Below are 17433 nucleotides of genomic sequence, written 5' to 3' on the forward strand. Positions count from 1 at the left end.
GGTTAAGGGAACACTTGTCATGATGAGCGCTGAGTAATGTATAGATTTGCTGAATCATTATATTGTACACCTGAAACTAATATAACACTAAGCTAATTAGACCTGAATTAAAAAATAAAAATCCGGGGCACCTGCGTGGCTCCGAAGGTTAAGCCTCTGCCTTCAGCTCAGCTCATGATCTCAGGGTCCTAGGATCAATCCCTGCATGGCGCTCTGCTCAGCAGGGAGCCTGCTTCCCCCTCTCTCTCTGCTTGCCTCTCTGCCTACTTGTGAATTCTGTCAAATAAATAAATAAAAATTAAAAATAAAATAGAAATAAAAACTCATTTTTTCCTATTCCATTCAAATATTACTAATCACTGCTGACTACAATTTTAAAATAAAAGTGATTTTTATAGCAAATTCTAAGGCCAATTAAAAATTTAGAAAACAAAAAAAAATTTAGAAAACAACAAAGGTCTTTTAACTTTACCACGAGTAAATTAATCTACAAATCTTCATCTGTATGAAAGTTAAAAAAAAATCCTGTGATCTCAAGAACAGTGAGAAACTAAGCACTAAAATCTTTCCTTCCAAGCATAGTAGATCAAAATGTGCTAAACATAATTATTTTTAAAATTTCTCAACAAACCAAGAACAAGTTTCAATACAACCACATCTGAAATTTACTACAGATCACTTCCTATTTAATAAATTCTTATCTCTATTTTAATTACTTCATAGTTTTCAAATGAGCCAAACGCATAACTGCATTTTTAAACAAAGCTACACACACATTTTTAAATTCTGACACAGTAAGAATGATCTAGATGAAAACCTATGAGCACCAATTGGCCATTTCAATAACAATCTCTTTGGCTAGAAACATTTATGGAACTTGTTAGCTTCTACGATGTTTTCCTAAAGTTATTAATTCTAAACTAAGAGAAATATTAGCCTTCCAAAAAAAGAGGAAGTCTTCCTAAGGCTCTGCCGAGCACAATGTTCTAGCTGATAATGGGACCTTCCATGAAAGACTCTGTTTTAAAAATTCTGCAGGATTTGAATGATGTCAAATTAAATAGCTATTAGAATAAACCAAGTTAGGGGCGCCTGGGTGGCTCAGTCTTTAAGCGTCTGTCTTTGGCTCAGGTCATGATCCCGGGTTCCTAGGATCGTCCTGCATCAGGCTCCCTGCTCGGTGGAGAGCCTGCTTCTCCCTCTCCCTCTGCCTGTCGCTCTGCCTACTTGTGCTCTCTCTCTCTCTGTGTCAAATAAATAAATAAAATATTTATTAAAAAAAAAAAATAAACCAAGTTACCAAAACACCAAAAGAAAAACAGAATTAACACAACTACATATAAAAATCATAGACAAGACTCTATATCTCAAAAAGCAAGCTGAAATTTAGTAAGATGCTAATACCAAGTTATAGAGCTATTTAAACAGAACAAGGCGACAACACATCAAGGGCAAGACACTTGTAATAACTCCAAACATTTTGAGGAAATGTTTTCACAGTAACAAAAAAAGGTCTGTCACAGATTCTCTGCTATTTATAGTAAAACTTTAAGTCACAATCAAGTTTCTTGGTCTGCTGTACCAATTCACATACAGAGAAAAATGTACTTTCATCTGTAAAACCATCACACTCAAGAGGCATTCTTGATAAAACTTTAGCAAGAGGTCCCATTATGAAGCACAATCACCGCATATTTCCTAAGTGGGTCATATTACCTAGAATATCCTATGGGGACAAACTGTTCTCTCTGAAGCACTAGTGGAGAACAAACTATTTTCCTTGGAAAGGGAAGATATTTGCAGGGAAGCAAATATCTCACTATGTGCCTTCCCAAAATACTTTTTATCTTGAAGTGGCAGGCTTTGCAAAACAAAACAGCAAAAACATACACAAAAACAACCCCCCCCCAACAGATGTTTATTTGGTTTGGCATTTAACTTTTTTCCCTTAATGTAACACGAGGTGCACAGTCTGCCACAAAAATCAAACAAAAATATGAATTAATAATTCACTGAGCACCTGTTACACACAAGATGCTGTGTCAAATACAAAAATGAGCAAGTTAAAGTCCCTCCCCTCACTGGAGGGATATATATGAAAGGGAGGACATTATAGAGGGTCATGTAGGTTAAAATTCATATAAGGGATACATACAGTGAACAGATAGGAATTTAGAGGACATATCACTTTGGATCATTAGGAAAAGACTTCATGAAAAATGTTTATTTTAGCTGTACTTAGAAGACAGTATGAAAAAGTTCTAGTTTAGGAAATCAGAAAATCTAGATTCTAATCTTGACTTTGCCATTAGTCAACTTGGTAGAGATGGACTCAGGTTTCCATATCCGTAAAATAAGGGTATCAGACTAGATGATTTTCGAAGGCCCGTTCCAGCCTTATTATCTATGGAAAAAAATTAATACGATTTTACGTACTGCCTTTTTAATAATCTTTAAGTTCACAATATACACTTTTACTACAACAACTCTAACAATAAAATCAATACAATAGTTTCTCCTTGACTCCCACTCTCTTCCCCAGAGGTAACAAGTGTATCAAGTTGACATATATCTCTCAATTTTCCAATGTATTTACATATAGGACTGTGTTACGTTTTTAAATAAGTGAGATTATACTGGAAATACTATTTGTATTTCAATTTGTTTTTTAGCTTAATATACATGGAAATCTCTCCATATACACACATTCTTTTCACCTGCTGCAAGTTATGAATATATTATAATTTATTTAGCCATTCCCCTATTGATAGAAATTCACATTACTTATTTTTGGTTATTGTAAAAACTTTGTTACACTTGTTCATGCCTCTTGTTCATGCATGCATTGGGTGTCCAAAAGGGAAGTAGGGGTAGGGAGAGTCAAGGAATTTGAGCCAAAAGTATAATGGTAGAAAACAGAAATGAAGTTTGAACCAGGTGTCCATAGTTTCAGCAAAGGAGGAAATAGGAATCACAATATACTGGAAATGTCTTTAGACTAGGTGTAAAGAGATATGGGTCCTAACTCTTGGTTCAAAAACTAGAACTGAGTAAAAAGTAGGATTGGGCACTTGAAATCACAGAAGTTTTTTGGACTAGAAGAGATCTTAAGGATCATTTAATCCTATACCTAATTTTAAAGAAACTGAAGCCCTATCCGTAAACTAGAATGTGATTTTGATGACTCCTAGCTTGTGTTTTTGCTTCACACTCTGCTGGGGGCATTTAAAAAAAAAAAAAAAGGTTGAATAGTCACTGTCAATAAATGCTGTAAGGAGACAATAAGAAGTGGAAATGGCTGATCCATAAAGAGGTTACAGTTAAAGACAGCATAAATTTCTAGTGGACTGAGCACACCTGATTTCCAGCAACCCTTAGCAACTCTAAACAGGGTGGGGAAAGGGGGACAGATGGACAGTTAAGATGTCCCCAGATCAGGGGTTGGCAGACCAACAAAGCAGTGAGGACATTACTGAAAAGCTACTTTGGTTCTTCAAGTGGTAAGGAAGAAAGATTCCAATATATTGACCTACAGCTACTTTGTCTATAGACTGTTTATAGACAAAATGTTTTAAATAAGCTAAGCCATCCTTCCTTAAAGTTCTGTTTAACAGCTATGTGCTTCCCCCCCGCCCCGGTGTGGCATATCTCATCTAATGATCACAGGGGCCTGTTAAAATGGCTGATTTGATACAGTAATATGATACAGTTATAATCACAAAACAGGATTTTTAGAGCCTGAGCAGATATAAACTACTCAGAGGAAAAAAAAAACACACACACACACAAAGATTTAGCACAATAACATTTACAGATTAACTTTCTACATTTCCTTAGAAGTCAATGAAAAGCATTTTTCCAAAAGGAAAAAGGTCCTAAATATTCAATAGTATTTGAATTTCAGAATCATACCTATCTTTCTTGTGTACGTATACAGCTTTGAGGGACATATTTTTATTATTTATATACACACAGACACATATGCTTCCCAGTGTAAATTCTGGTCTTATAGAACTATTTATTACTTATCATTACAAAATAAGTACTTACAAAATAGCTTTTATCATTGTAGCCATAGTACCATATGTTACAATAATCTTTAGATATTTTACAGAACCCCAATTTTGAATGAGGTGAGGTTCTAAGCTCATTTTTCCAGCTGTTCTTTCATTTTGTGTGTGTGTGTTGGGGGTATTGCTGCATGCAAAAACACATACATTGTATCAGAAAAATGTTTTGCAGACAACAAAATAAGAATATTCCTACGATTGCCAAACTTAAAATTCACAGAACTCTAAAACTTTTCATGTAAGAAGGGAATTCAGAAATCATTTAGGTCTCTTCCTTTTATTGTCAGGGAAAGCAAGACCCAAAGAAATCAAATAATTCATATATAACATCCACAGCCTATCAGTAGTAGAGATGAAAGGAAAATCATTATTTTCTGACTTCTGGTACAATTCTTGCAACAGATTACAAATCTGCAAAGAATTTATCTGTGTTGGATTCCAGGTATCCTTTTCAGGAACTTAGCTCTTAAACCATGTTTGGTATTAAAATCTACCTTTCTCCATTAGCTTTCCCCAAGATAACAACAAAACAACAAAGTCATGAGTACATTAAGTTTCAACTTCTCTTGAGTTAGAGGATAGAAGAAACATGTCATGTGTTTATCCCAGGGCTGTTAATTATTTTCTAAGCAAATCTGTCCTTCAAGAGCTGTTAGCAAGTAACCATATTAGAAAATTTTATTCTCATTACTGAATTCTTCTTTAGACTTGTGGTTTTTCACTAGTAACACCATGGGACTTGCAATTGGCATTAATCACTAGAACAAATAGAAAAATATAACCAAGTGCAAAATAATTATTCTCTTCTCTGCAACAGCTAAAATGTATCAAATGAACCTAAGTTTTTAAAAGATAAAGAAATGTAAGATACTAAAGAAATCTCTCATGTAATAAAAAGGTTTCTTACTGATATACATCTTGGCATGCTTTAATTGTCAAAATTTCTACCAAAATAGAAATTTCTTTAAATGCAGAAGATGCCAACTTAAGAAAAAGTACTCGACTTTCAGTTACTACTACTATTAAACCAATATTTATCAGAGCATTTATACCATACTAATTACTATATGCGGCAAAGGAATTTACCAAAAGAGCACATTGCCTCAAAGTCTAGTAGAATTCTGCTGCTATCTAATTATTATGAGTATCAGTATAAAAGGTAGAGCCAGTTTTATGGATCAAACATATTCCTCAAAGATCCATATAAAATAAATTTTGTATACTTTATCATCTAAAATATACCAGGAAAGTTCATTAATGAAATTATTCCTTTTTTTTTAATATTTTATTTATTTATTTGAGGGAGAGACAGTGAGAGAGTATGAGTGAGGAGAAGGTCAGAGAGAGAAGCAGACTCCCCGTGGAGCTGGGAGCCCGATGTGGGACTCGATCCCAGGACTCTAGGATCATGACCTGAGCTGAAGGCAGTCGCTCAACCAACTGAGCCACCCAGGCGCCCCAATTCCCTTTTTTAAAAATACAAATTCAGGGGCACCTGAGTGGCTAAGTTGGTTAAGCCTCTGCCTTCAGCTCAGGTCATGATCTCAGGGTCCTGGGATCGAGCCCCGCATAGAGCCCTGCATCGGGCTCTCTGCTCTGCAGGGAGTCTCCTTCCCCCTCTCTCTCTGCCTGCTCTCTGCCTACTTGTGATCTCTCTCTCTGTGTCAAATAAATAAATAAAATCTTAAAAAAAAAATACAAATTCATGGTTTGAGAAAGTGTTTTCTTAAACAAGTTACAGTTATACAGAGATACACACTGTGCAATCACTTGGATGAAAAGGTACTACACATTCACCATGGTAAATAATATTCATCATGTCAATTATTTCAAGTCTAACAATTATTTATTTCTAGACATAATTTTAGAGTTTCAAGTTATAATATTTCTGGATTATTTTTAAGAACTAATGATCTCATCTCTTCCCATGTTATCAGTTGTAGAAGTGATTTCAATGTTTAGGAACTGTACAGCTTAAGTTCTGAGAACAATTGGTTTTTAGCATGTAATTCTTGTCTAAGTCAGCCTCTATCACCTTGCAACCTGGATCAGGGAGTAGAAAGCTTAACCTTAATATGCTATTTCTGACAAAGGTCAATATAGAAACTGTGAATCTAGCTAGATACTAATGCAATGACTTCATTGCATAGGCTGCATTTTAGATGTGTAATTTTATCTTGGCTACGCTTCCTTTATTAACCATAAATTTTATCTCCAAAACCCACTAATTACTTCATCTCTATCTCATATAACATTTAATTTCAACAGGTGCCCATCTCTGCACTCTGACAGCTATTTTTAGTTTATCTGCAGTTTTCACCATTCCTATCCCTATAAAAATATGGTTAAAATATTCATTTTCTTACATACAAAAGTAAATGCATCAATTATATGTCTCCATGACTAATAATGGTGGTACTCTGCATACTGTTGGATAATGTTAGCATCCACATTTATCGGTTCTATGGCTTCATAAATAGAAAAACTCTATTAAATAATACCTCCTACTTTCCAATGTATAACTACTTTTTTAGTGTCCTATAGTTGCTCTCAATAACTCAGTACTGTAACTGGACTCCTACTATCTAAAAAAGTACAAAGAATAAAATTATCTTCTCTAGGACTTTTACATAAATTAAAAATAAGGGTGTCAGTTTTCCATCTTTAGACTAAGAAGGAAAGTAGCCATCATTTTATTTGCCTAATCAGGAAACTAGATCAGTAGCTATTTCCTGGTCTCTGTACAATGCTATTTCTCCTTCCCTCCACAACAATACTTTTTTTTTTTTTTTTTTTTTTAATTTATCTGACAGACAGAGATTACAAGTAGGCAGAGAGGCAGGCAGAGAGAGAGGAGGAAGCAGGCTCCCCGCTGAGCAGAGAGCCCGATGCGGGGCTCGATCCCAGGACCCTGGGATCATGACCCGAGCCGAAGGCAGAGGCTTTAACCCACTGAGCCACCCAGGTGCCCCCACAACTATACTTTTAAAATTTGTTGTTTAAGGCCCCCAAAACACAATCAGGTTGCATTTTATTACACTTCAAATGAAACTTATACAATTAATACATCCTTTCAATATATGGTCTTAATTTTGTGGGATTTCATTGTTAATTAGAGGTTTTTAAAGACCTTTAAATATACCCTTCTTATATGTGACAGAGCTCAAACTTGACTTACCATCAAGTACCGAAACGGTATTAGGTAGTATTACCATATAATATATTGGAAACTTATCTGTGGTTAATTACATGTCTTAAGTAATAAAGTGTTGAGTCATTTGTGTAGCACCATAAGACGATAATGACATCACTATTTTTAAGAGCCAAACTATGAGGTCAGTCAATTCTTTCCGACCTTTCTACCAACCTATGGTGACTGATCTGATGAATGGATGACCACAAAGTTGGTGAGTTTAAGTTAGCCACTAGTGAATATGAAGTGGTATCACATAGTTTCTGATTTGTATTTCCCTAAAGACCACTAATGTTGAACACCTTTTCATGTGCTTATTGGTCATTTGTATATTTTCTTTGGAGAAATAAGTATTCAAATCTTTTGCCCATTTTTTTATATTGGGTTTTTTATTATTTCGTTTTAAAAGTTTCTTCTATATCCTGGATTCAGGTCTCCTACTGGATATATGCTTTACAAGTATTTTCTCCAATTCTGTGATTTGTCTTCACTTTCTTGATGGTATCCTTTGAAGTACAAACATTTTTAATTTTGATAAAGTTCAATGTTATCTATTTTTTCTTTTGTTGCTTGTACTTTTATGTCATATATAAGAAATCACTGCCTAGTGCACTGTCACAAAGATTTACTCACATTTTCTAAGAATTTTATAGTTTTAGCTCTTGATTCAGGTCTAGGATTCATTTAAGTTAATTTTTACATATGGTGTGAGGTAGGAATCCAACTTCATTATTTTGCATGTAGATATCCAGTGTATCAGCTACCACTTGCTGAAAAGACACTAAACTGTCTTGGCATCCTTGTCAAAAAACTGTCTCTGGCACACCACAAATGTGAGTTATTACCTCCAGACTTCATTCCATCGGTCTATAAGTCTGTTCTTTGGCCAATACCACATGGTCTTGATTATGAAGCGTGATAGTAAGTTTTGAAATTAGGAAGTATGACCCTTCCAATTTTGCTCTTTTCAAGATTGTTTTGGTTCTTCTGGGTACCTTGCATTTCCATATGAACTTTAAAATCAGTCGTCAATTCCTATTAAAAAGGTAACTGGGATTTTGACAGGTTTGCACTGAATCTGTAGACCAATATAGGGAGTATTGCCACTTTAACAACATTAAGTAGTAGTTTTCAGTATACAAATCTTTCGTTTCTTTGGTTAAATTTATTCCTAAGTATTTTATTCTTTTGGATGTCACTGTAAATGGAATTGTTCTCATAAATTCATTTTCAGACTGGTATACAGAAACACAATTGTTTTTTGTGTGTCAATCCTGAACCCTCCAACTCTTCTAAATTTGGTTATGAGCTCTAATAGGTTTTTTAATATATGTGGATTCCTAAGAATTTTCTATACATCTGACTATGATATCCATGGATAAAAATGGGTTTATTACTTGCTTTCCAATCTTGATGCTTTTTATTTCTTTCTCTTGCCTAACTGCTGTGGCTAGAACCTCCAGAACAATGTTGAGTAGAAGCCGTAAGAGCAGACATACTTGTTTTATTCCTGATCTTAGGGGAGAGCATTTAGTCTTTCACCACAGTATGATGTCAGTTGTGGGTTTTCATAAATGCCCTTTACCAGGCTTAGGAAGTTACTATAAGGTATTTTCAAATTGAGATTTACTCTAAGGTATTTTCATACTGAGATTTACATCTTAGTAATAAACAAAGGCTAAGAGTTTTTGACTAAACTTCCCAAAATTACTGAACCCAACCAATCCCAACTGTGGACTTTTGATTCAGCTACAGTCATATATTTCAAACTTACAATAAAAGTTTAGTTTCCCTAACCCCATAACCTGTCTTTAATGCAAGTAACTATCCTTAGGTACTATTAGTTGAGGTAAGAGTTTCAGTGAAAGTTCTGCCACACCAATCCTGTAATTTCTTTTCCTCCTAACAAATGTCAATTTTTTCTAAAATGTACTCACTATATATAAAAGTGCATGCTCTTTTTAAGAAATGTTATACAAGCACCCAAAATATGCAGCTAAAACCAGTTACTATATGCTACTCCTTCCAAGGAATCCTAAATAATCAGGTAATATACTAAGAAACCACTGCCTAACCTATGGTTACAAAGATTTAGTATTCTGTTTTGTTCTAGGATAAGGTAGATCAAAGCAATCACTCTGTCAAAATATTCATGTCAAATGGGGATTGGATATGTAGATAGTCTAGGAAGAAATATCGTATTCTTTATCATGTTCAAACCACTGGGATAAATGTAACTAATACATCAAAAATTCTAATACAAAAAAGTTGAAATTATTTATGATATTTTAGTCTCCGAGTATATATAAATCTTTACCCTGTAAAAATACTTGCCATTTTCAACCCACAGAATGAGAAAGAAATAAAGACCTCACAAGTGGAGCATGAGTTCCATCAGGTAAACTATTCCTCTTTACAAAATTATGTGTCTGTGCCTTAGCGCACTATATAATATCCTAATGAACTGAAAGAATCAATTAGTTTTTGATTCTCTTCTGATAAGCAAGATAAAGTCTGTTATGGTAAAAACCTTTTAAGATGTTCCCAATTATCAAGTTTTTTTCATATAATTTATGTTTTAAGAATTCATTAAGTTTTCGGGCACCTGGGTAGCTCAGTTGGTTAAGCACCTGCCTTCGGCTCAGGTCATGATTCCACGGTCCTGGGATAGGCCTCACATTGGGCTCCCTGCTCGGCGGGGAGTCTGCTTCTCCTTCTACCCCTCCCCCTGTCCATGATCTCTCTCTCTCTCTCACATAATCTCTGTTCTCACTCACTCTCTCAAATAAGTAAATAAAATCTTTAAAAAAATTCATTAAGTTTTCCATATACATCCTATGAAATTATTTTCCTATAATAACATGCCTATTGAACTCTCGTGTATTTTTGTTATTGTCATTTTTCACTTAAGCCATTAGAATTCCAGTACATATACTGTTGATTATGGATATACTCAATAGCACATATAATCATTTTTTCATTCAATAAACTTACTGAATGACTGCTCTGTGTGAAGGGTAAATAAAACAAAGTCCCTGCCTTCCTGAAACTTACATTCTATCAAAGAAGTCCAGTAACTGAAACACAAATAATTCAGACACAGATAAATGTTAAGGGGACAGAAAAGGCAATGGGACAGGGAGTGACTGGGGAACGATTACTGTCCTCTAAGGAGATGACCTGACAACTAAACAATGATGAAGAGCTAGTAGAGCAAGAGTTTTCCAAGCAGAAGGAAGAAGTGCAAAAGCCTTAGGATGAAAATTAACATGATGTGTTTCAGGAAAAGAAACCATGCAGTGTCAGCTTGATCATAGGAGACAAGGGATAGAGTTGTAGGACTTCGTAGATCATAGATTTTACCTAATTGCAACAGGAAGCTGTGGAGGACTGTAAATAGAAATGACCTGATCTGATATGTCCTTTTCTTTTTTTTTTTTTAAGGTTTTATTTATTTATTTGACAAACAGAGATCACAAGTAGGCAGAGAGGCAGGCAGAGAGAGAGGGGGAAGCAGGCTCCCTGCTGAGCAGAGAGCCTGATGTGGGGCTCGATCCCAGGACCTAGGATCACGACCTGAGCCGAAGGCAGAGGCTTTAACCAACTGAGCCACCCAGGCACCCCTGATATGTCCTTTAAGAGGATCACTCTTGCTGCTATGTGAAGAGTGAAATGGAAGGAAAACTGAATGGTAGTAGTTAACTGAAAATAATATTCTTTCTTTACGGTGTTTCTTAGTCCTCTCTCTTCCTTGCTGTTCCCAAGTCTATCACCTGAGTGCTGGTTCCTGTATCCTACAACTACATGACCTACTTCAAAAGCACCCACACTAGTCTCCTTGCTTCTAAACCTAGACTGTACTTTTTTTCTTTTTTTTTTTTTTAAAGATTTTTTATTTATTTATTTGACAGAGAGAGATCACAAGTAGGCAGAGAGGCAGCCAGAGAGAGTGAGAGGGAAGCAGGCTCCCCACCGAGCAGAGAGCCCGATGCAGGACTCGATCCCAGGACCCTGAGATCATGACCTGAGCCGAAGGCAGTGGCCTAACCCACTGAGCCACCCAGGCGCCCCAGTACTTTTTTTTTCTTTATAAATGCTTTGATCATACTATCTCTTTGCTTCAAAAGCCTCAAAAACTCACTGCTCTCAACAAAAGAAAATCCAAATTCCATAACATTCAATAACATTGTACAATGTAATCCCAAAACACTTTTCTGGCCTCATTTCCCACTGTTAATTTGATAGACTCTACTCTTGCACTAATGTCTGTTCACTCTATCCTGAACATAGCTTATGATGTCACCTTCCATGGCTCTAATCACACTGACCCCTTCCCTTATTTTTTCCATAGATTCAAATTCTATTTCTTCTTCATGTCTCAGCATACATTCATTCTCCTTCACAATTCAGAGCAGTGGCTTTTTCACTATGACCACAGTATTTTATATCATAACCCAGTATGTACAAGTTTCAAAATTCTACATTTAACTTTACTTCAAGCAATGCACTTTGGTATTTTGTAGCCTTTTCAATTTCCTTTTTCAAAATGACTCACTAAAATGACTGCATAGACTCCTAGTGGGTTTCAACCTTCAACTTGAAAAACACTTTTTTTAAATTATTTTATTTCATTTTATTTTTTGAGTGTTCCAAGATTCATTGTGAAAATACTTTTAATACACCTTTCTAGACATTTACTGGTAACTAAACTAGATCCTAGTACTAAAAGATGAAATCCATAATTACCAAACTGTAATGACCTTAACCTCAAAGATAGGATAAAGTCAGTATCTCATATATCACTTTATCTACCACAATGCCAAACACAACATTTATTAATCATTACTGAAGATAAAGGTTGATATTACATACAGCTATCATATTTATGATTGGATGGAACCATGGTTAGGGTTGCTTTTGTGTTCCCACCATCTTGCTTCAAATTGTAGTTATGATGATCAAAACGGCTAGTTTTCAATAACACTTTGGCCTATACTGTCACCTTCCTACCTTATAGGATTACATAATAGTCTTGCATAGTGAGGGAATACAGTAAGTATTGCATAAATGTCATTTTCATCTTTCCCTCAATAATATGAGAGTGTCTCTATATGGAGGACACCATTACCATTCATCAGAACTGCTTCTTTTTTATCCCAAATACTTGGGCACTTCTGCTCTGCCAGTATCCTCATTTGGCCCGTCTAGCTTTGCCAAAATTGCAATAAGGGTGAGCCTTTTGTTTCAAAGGAATGACAGCTATTAGGGTTGAATGGCCTCTCCTGCCGTCAGCACTAAGGTTCTTGACCATTAAAGTCTGTTGAAGCCCTGTTAAAGTTGTTGACTCTTTCAAAAACATCACCCGTAATTTCAATTAAGAAAATGAAAAAGCAATGAAGTGATCTAAAATCTGTACTGAGTGGCTTTTTTGTCCTCTGGTAAGGACTCAACTGATAAGCCAATGGATAACGTGAAATTCTTAAACCTTAAATCTCAAAGACTCATTAATTTCCCCATGAAATGATACATACAGATTCCTGAGGAATGCAGAACATCTAAAGGTCCTCTGCTTCTCTTTTACTTCCACCTCCAGAGCCAGTTACAAGCTATTATGGGTCTCGGGGCACAAGGGGAGGATACAAGTAGCAAATAAATGCTCTAAACTATCTAGAGTAGACTCAGTGTAACCATTAAGGTTTTAGGCAGAAATAAGGCCCTAGGACTTATCCAAGAAAACCTGAATTCCTTGCTCAGTACTGAAACTACCCTAAGCTTCCTACTGGCCTATATGCATACTGGGGTAATTGTAAGCCAAACTACAATCGGCTTGCCAGATTCCACATCTCCACCATGAGGCTTTCCTCTGAGATGCGGGAGTAAAGACCTCAACATTTGCTGGCTACTCTCTCCTCGAAGCTAGAACCAGAGCTTCAACAATCATAGGGTTTTGGGATAGCCTTAATTTGGAATTCTTCTGTTAATCACTAACAATTTAAAATCATCTACATTAATTCTCATTGCTTTGCCGCAATAAAAAACACATAACTCAGAGCAGCTTTATATGCAAGATATTAAACCAAGTTAAAAAAAAGTAACTCCTGACATAATATATCATATGTAAAGTGGCAAAATCTCAAGAATATGAATTACTTCAGGAATATCTTCTCAGAATGAAGACAAAATCAAATTACCCTTTTGATAGTGAATTACTTTCCTCATGTAAATTCACACTCAAAAGCAAATGAAAGGCAAACCTAGGTTAATTTTTTTCTTTAATATATCAAATAAAAATGTTGCCTTGGTCCGGGGCGGGGGAGGAGAACCATTAAATAGAACAGGTGGGGGCTTAAAAATGTAATAATAATACAGATGTAAATTTAAAAAGTATTCCTGTGCTACCTTCTTGCTATTTGGCTAAAACACCTCCTTCGCTTTAAATCATCCTGTGTTTACCAATATTTATATTTTTTGCTAGATCTCAGCCTCTAACTTTTCAGAAGTAGAGTGCAGGTTATTAAATTGGATTCTTCCTTTGGCACTCACCTTCTGACACATTCCACTAAAGCTGAGATTTATCTATATTGATAACTACCCCTTTTAAAAACAAATGCATCTGGGAAAGATTAATTCTATATTACCTTTCAATTAAGCCTCAAGGAAGAGAGGAAGGGAGAAAGAAAAGAAGGGAGAAAGAAGAAAACAGAAGAGGATGAGAGAATCATGTCTTAAGGGAGGTAGGGTAGGAAATCAGCCAGAGAGTCTTAGACCTGGGGCACCTGGGTGGCTTAGTTGGTTAAGCGTCTGCCTTTGGGCTCAGGTCCTGATCTCAGGATCCTGGTCCCAGGGTCCTGGGATCGAGCCCCACGTGGGGCTCCCTGATCAGCGGGGAGTCTGCTTCTCCCTCTGCCTCTGCACACTCCTTCTGTCTCTGTCTCTCTCAAGTAAATAAATAAATAAAATATTTAAAAAAAGAAGAGAGAGAGAGAGAGTCTTTGACCTAAGTAAATAAAATGGGAAAAAATGCCTTCACTGGAGACACTGGAGTTCATATAATATCCAGCAAAAGCTGCACGTTATACCTGTGCTACAGACAGATACTATATTAAACAACTTTAGGACATATCAAAGTAATAATACGGGTGATAAAGTTATCAAGAAGTCAGAATTGATACATGGAATGCATTAAATAAAATTTACTCAAAGACTTAAAAAGCTCCATTCTAAACAGTCTACCGAAGAGTCTCTTCAGTGTTAAAGGTTTTTGCCAGCTTTCCAATGAGGGTCTCCCAAGGACTACATTCAGGTGGGTGAAATAATTATGAAAGTCACGTGTTTATTAGTATTTAAAACATGTGGCCCAATATATACTCTATGCTCTAATTTAAAATACAATATAAGGTTTTAATTTTAGAATCCTCAGAGCTGTCACTTCTTAGTGTTTTTGCCATGTTTAAACTAGCCAGCTACTTCCTTTAACACACCAGAAATACAAGGCAGAGAAGAGATTCTTTAAAATGAAAGGTTGGGGGGTGCCTGGGTGGCTCAGTCGTTAAGCGTCCGCCTTTGGCTCAGGTCATCAAGCCCCGTGTTGGGCTCCCTGCTCAGTGGGGAGTCTGCTTCTCCCACTCCCACTCCCCTTGTTTGTGTTCTCTCTGTCAAATAAATAAAAATCTTTTAACATAAATAAATAAATAAGATGAAAAGTTTGCCAAACTGCTTTGCCACAAAGCAGTTTTTTACTAGACCACTTAACTTTGCTCCAGTTTTAATACTGGCTTCACTCAATATTATGCTTCTATCAACTATAAATGCATCAAATGCTAGGTACTGAGAGGTTACAAAACTGTACAAAACAGAATCTCTCGGGATGCCTGGGTGGCTCAGTCAATTAAGCATCTATCTGCCTTAGGCTCAGGTCATGTTCCCAGGATCCTGGGATCCAGTCCCCAAATCATCAAGCTCCCTGCTCAGTGGGGAGCCTGCTTCTCTCTCTGGCAGCTCCCCCTGCTTGTGCGCTCTCTCTCTCTCTCTGACAAATAAAATCTTTTTTTTAAGATTTTATTTATTTATTTGACAGACAGAGATCACAAGTAGGCAGAGAGGCAGGCAGAGAGAGAGGGGGAAGCAGGCTCCCCGCTGAGCAGAGAGCCCGATGTGGGGCTCAATCCAGGACCCCGGGATCATGACCCGAGCCGAAGGCAGAGGCTTTAACCCACTGAGCCACCCAGGTGCCCCCGACAAATAAAATCTTAAAAAAAAAAAAAAAAACTCTCCCTTTGAGGCAGTCGTAGTCATTTAGCAGAAAGAGACATATGAACAGATAATTGCAATACTACCTGAGTAAGTTTTACTACAAGAGATATGAACAGAGCATTGTTCAAACACAGTAGTAAAAGCCACTAAGTCAGCCTGGAGGACTATGCAAAGCCTATTAAGAAGGATTTGACATTTAAATTCATCTGCAGTGAAGTAGTTAGGTTAGCCAATCTTTAAAGTCCCTTCTATTTAAAAAAAAAAAAAAAAGTGGGACAAAAAATTGAAGGTCATGGAAATCTTATTTGTCAAAAATGGCTGATGCAGATTATTTCAGTTTGTTGTTTATTAATCTAATCTCTGTATCAAAAACAGAGTATTTTACGCATACAATCGTCAGCTTCTCTCCCAAACTTGTCCTCTTCCTGCATTCCCTTTCTCGGTAAATAGTAATACTATCTAAAACTTAACCTTCCATGGTCAACTAACCACCAATTTCTACTGATTCTACTACCCAGAGTCTCTTTATTCTACTTCTATCTCCAATAGTTACCATCATCCCTTACATTGGAAGCTTCCAATAGCTTCCAAAAGAGTTTTCTTGCCTCTGAGATTCCTTCTCCCAATCAACCAAGTGTTCACACTATGGCTAAAATGATTTTCCAAAGCACAAATCTGATCACATAACAACCCATCTTAAAAACCACTGAACTGGGGGTGCCTGGGTGGCTCAGTGGGTTAAAGCCTCTGCCTTCCACTCAGGTCATGATCGCAGGGTCCTGGGATCGAGCCCCACATCGGGCTCTCTGCTCAGCGGGGAGCCTGCGTCCCCCTCTCTCTGCCTGCCTCTCTGCCTACTTGTGTTCTCTCTCTGTCAAATAAATAAATAAAATCTTTAAAAAAAAAAAATCACTGAACTGCTTCCCATTGTTCTCAGAAGCAGCCCAAACTCTCCAGCATAGTTGTCAACATCTGGCTTGGCTTGCATCCTGCTGTAATCTTCAATACTGTACTCATACGGAGTCTCTTGGAGTTTTCTCAATATACAGTACTCACTCACCATCCTCTGTAGAGCCTTCCAAAACTCCCTCAAAAGAAAATCAGATGACTCTCCAAAGCAATCTTTCAGCACCTTCTGCTTCTCCCATTACCATACTCACCACACTATACAGCATTTTAATTACCTGTCTGTCTCCCCGAGGAAGCTGTAAGCTCCTCAAGGACAAAAACTACATCACACATTCTAGTATTTCTTATCTAAAGCAGTATGCCTGCCTGGAACTGACATATACTTCATGCTCGATAAAGATTTGTTGAATGGATGAATAAATGAACAAATGAATGAAGAAACTGCAAAGAAAGAGAAATCCAATGACTGACAATTTGTCATAATATTTAATAGCTACACTACAGAAACCTTTATTCTGTCTACCTATAGCATGACCATATTTAAATCATGAGCCTATCACAGTTAACCTGTTTTCAGAAACACAGAAAGGCAGCTATACCATAAACTCAAAATTCAAATGAGCTTAAAGATTTACTGATGCCCTCCAGTTTAGACAGTATAAACTTACTATTTAAGTCTTTTTTTAATACATATATACCGGAATCATAATATTCTATACATTTAAAAAAATAAAAATATAACTACATACATACTATTACATTATTTTCACAGGTAAAACATTGAGTTTGCTTTTTAACGTAAATGAAAGCTGCACTCATCACTGACTCACCGATTCTTTTCCAGCTCATTGTGTGTAGACCTAAAAGGCAAACAAAAAAGACCATTTAGCCACTTGCTGCTAAGGCTATGGAAAGGGGGATTCGTTACTGCTATACCACACCCAGTGAATTTCTTTAACAATGCAATATATAGTCAGACTTCTACAATCTCACTCATCAGGAAGAAAT

General features: G+C 36.4%; 1 protein-coding gene across 4 annotated transcripts in view; it reads right to left on the reverse strand.

Annotated features, from left to right (window-relative positions):
* MXI1 (MAX interactor 1, dimerization protein) overlaps positions 1-17433 on the reverse strand; it is an 80069-nt gene that overhangs the window by 19545 nt on the left and 43091 nt on the right. For all 4 annotated transcript variants that reach the window (XM_080822771.1, XM_080822768.1, XM_080822770.1 and 1 more), the window contains one exon: positions 17256-17285. In XM_080822771.1, coding sequence (XP_080678897.1) covers positions 17256-17285 — 30 coding nt within the window. The remainder of the gene's footprint in view (positions 1-17255; positions 17286-17433) is intronic.

Source organism: Martes martes, assembly GCF_963455335.1.
Source record: "Martes martes genome assembly, chromosome: 14".
Taxonomy (NCBI): domain Eukaryota; kingdom Metazoa; phylum Chordata; class Mammalia; order Carnivora; family Mustelidae; genus Martes; species Martes martes.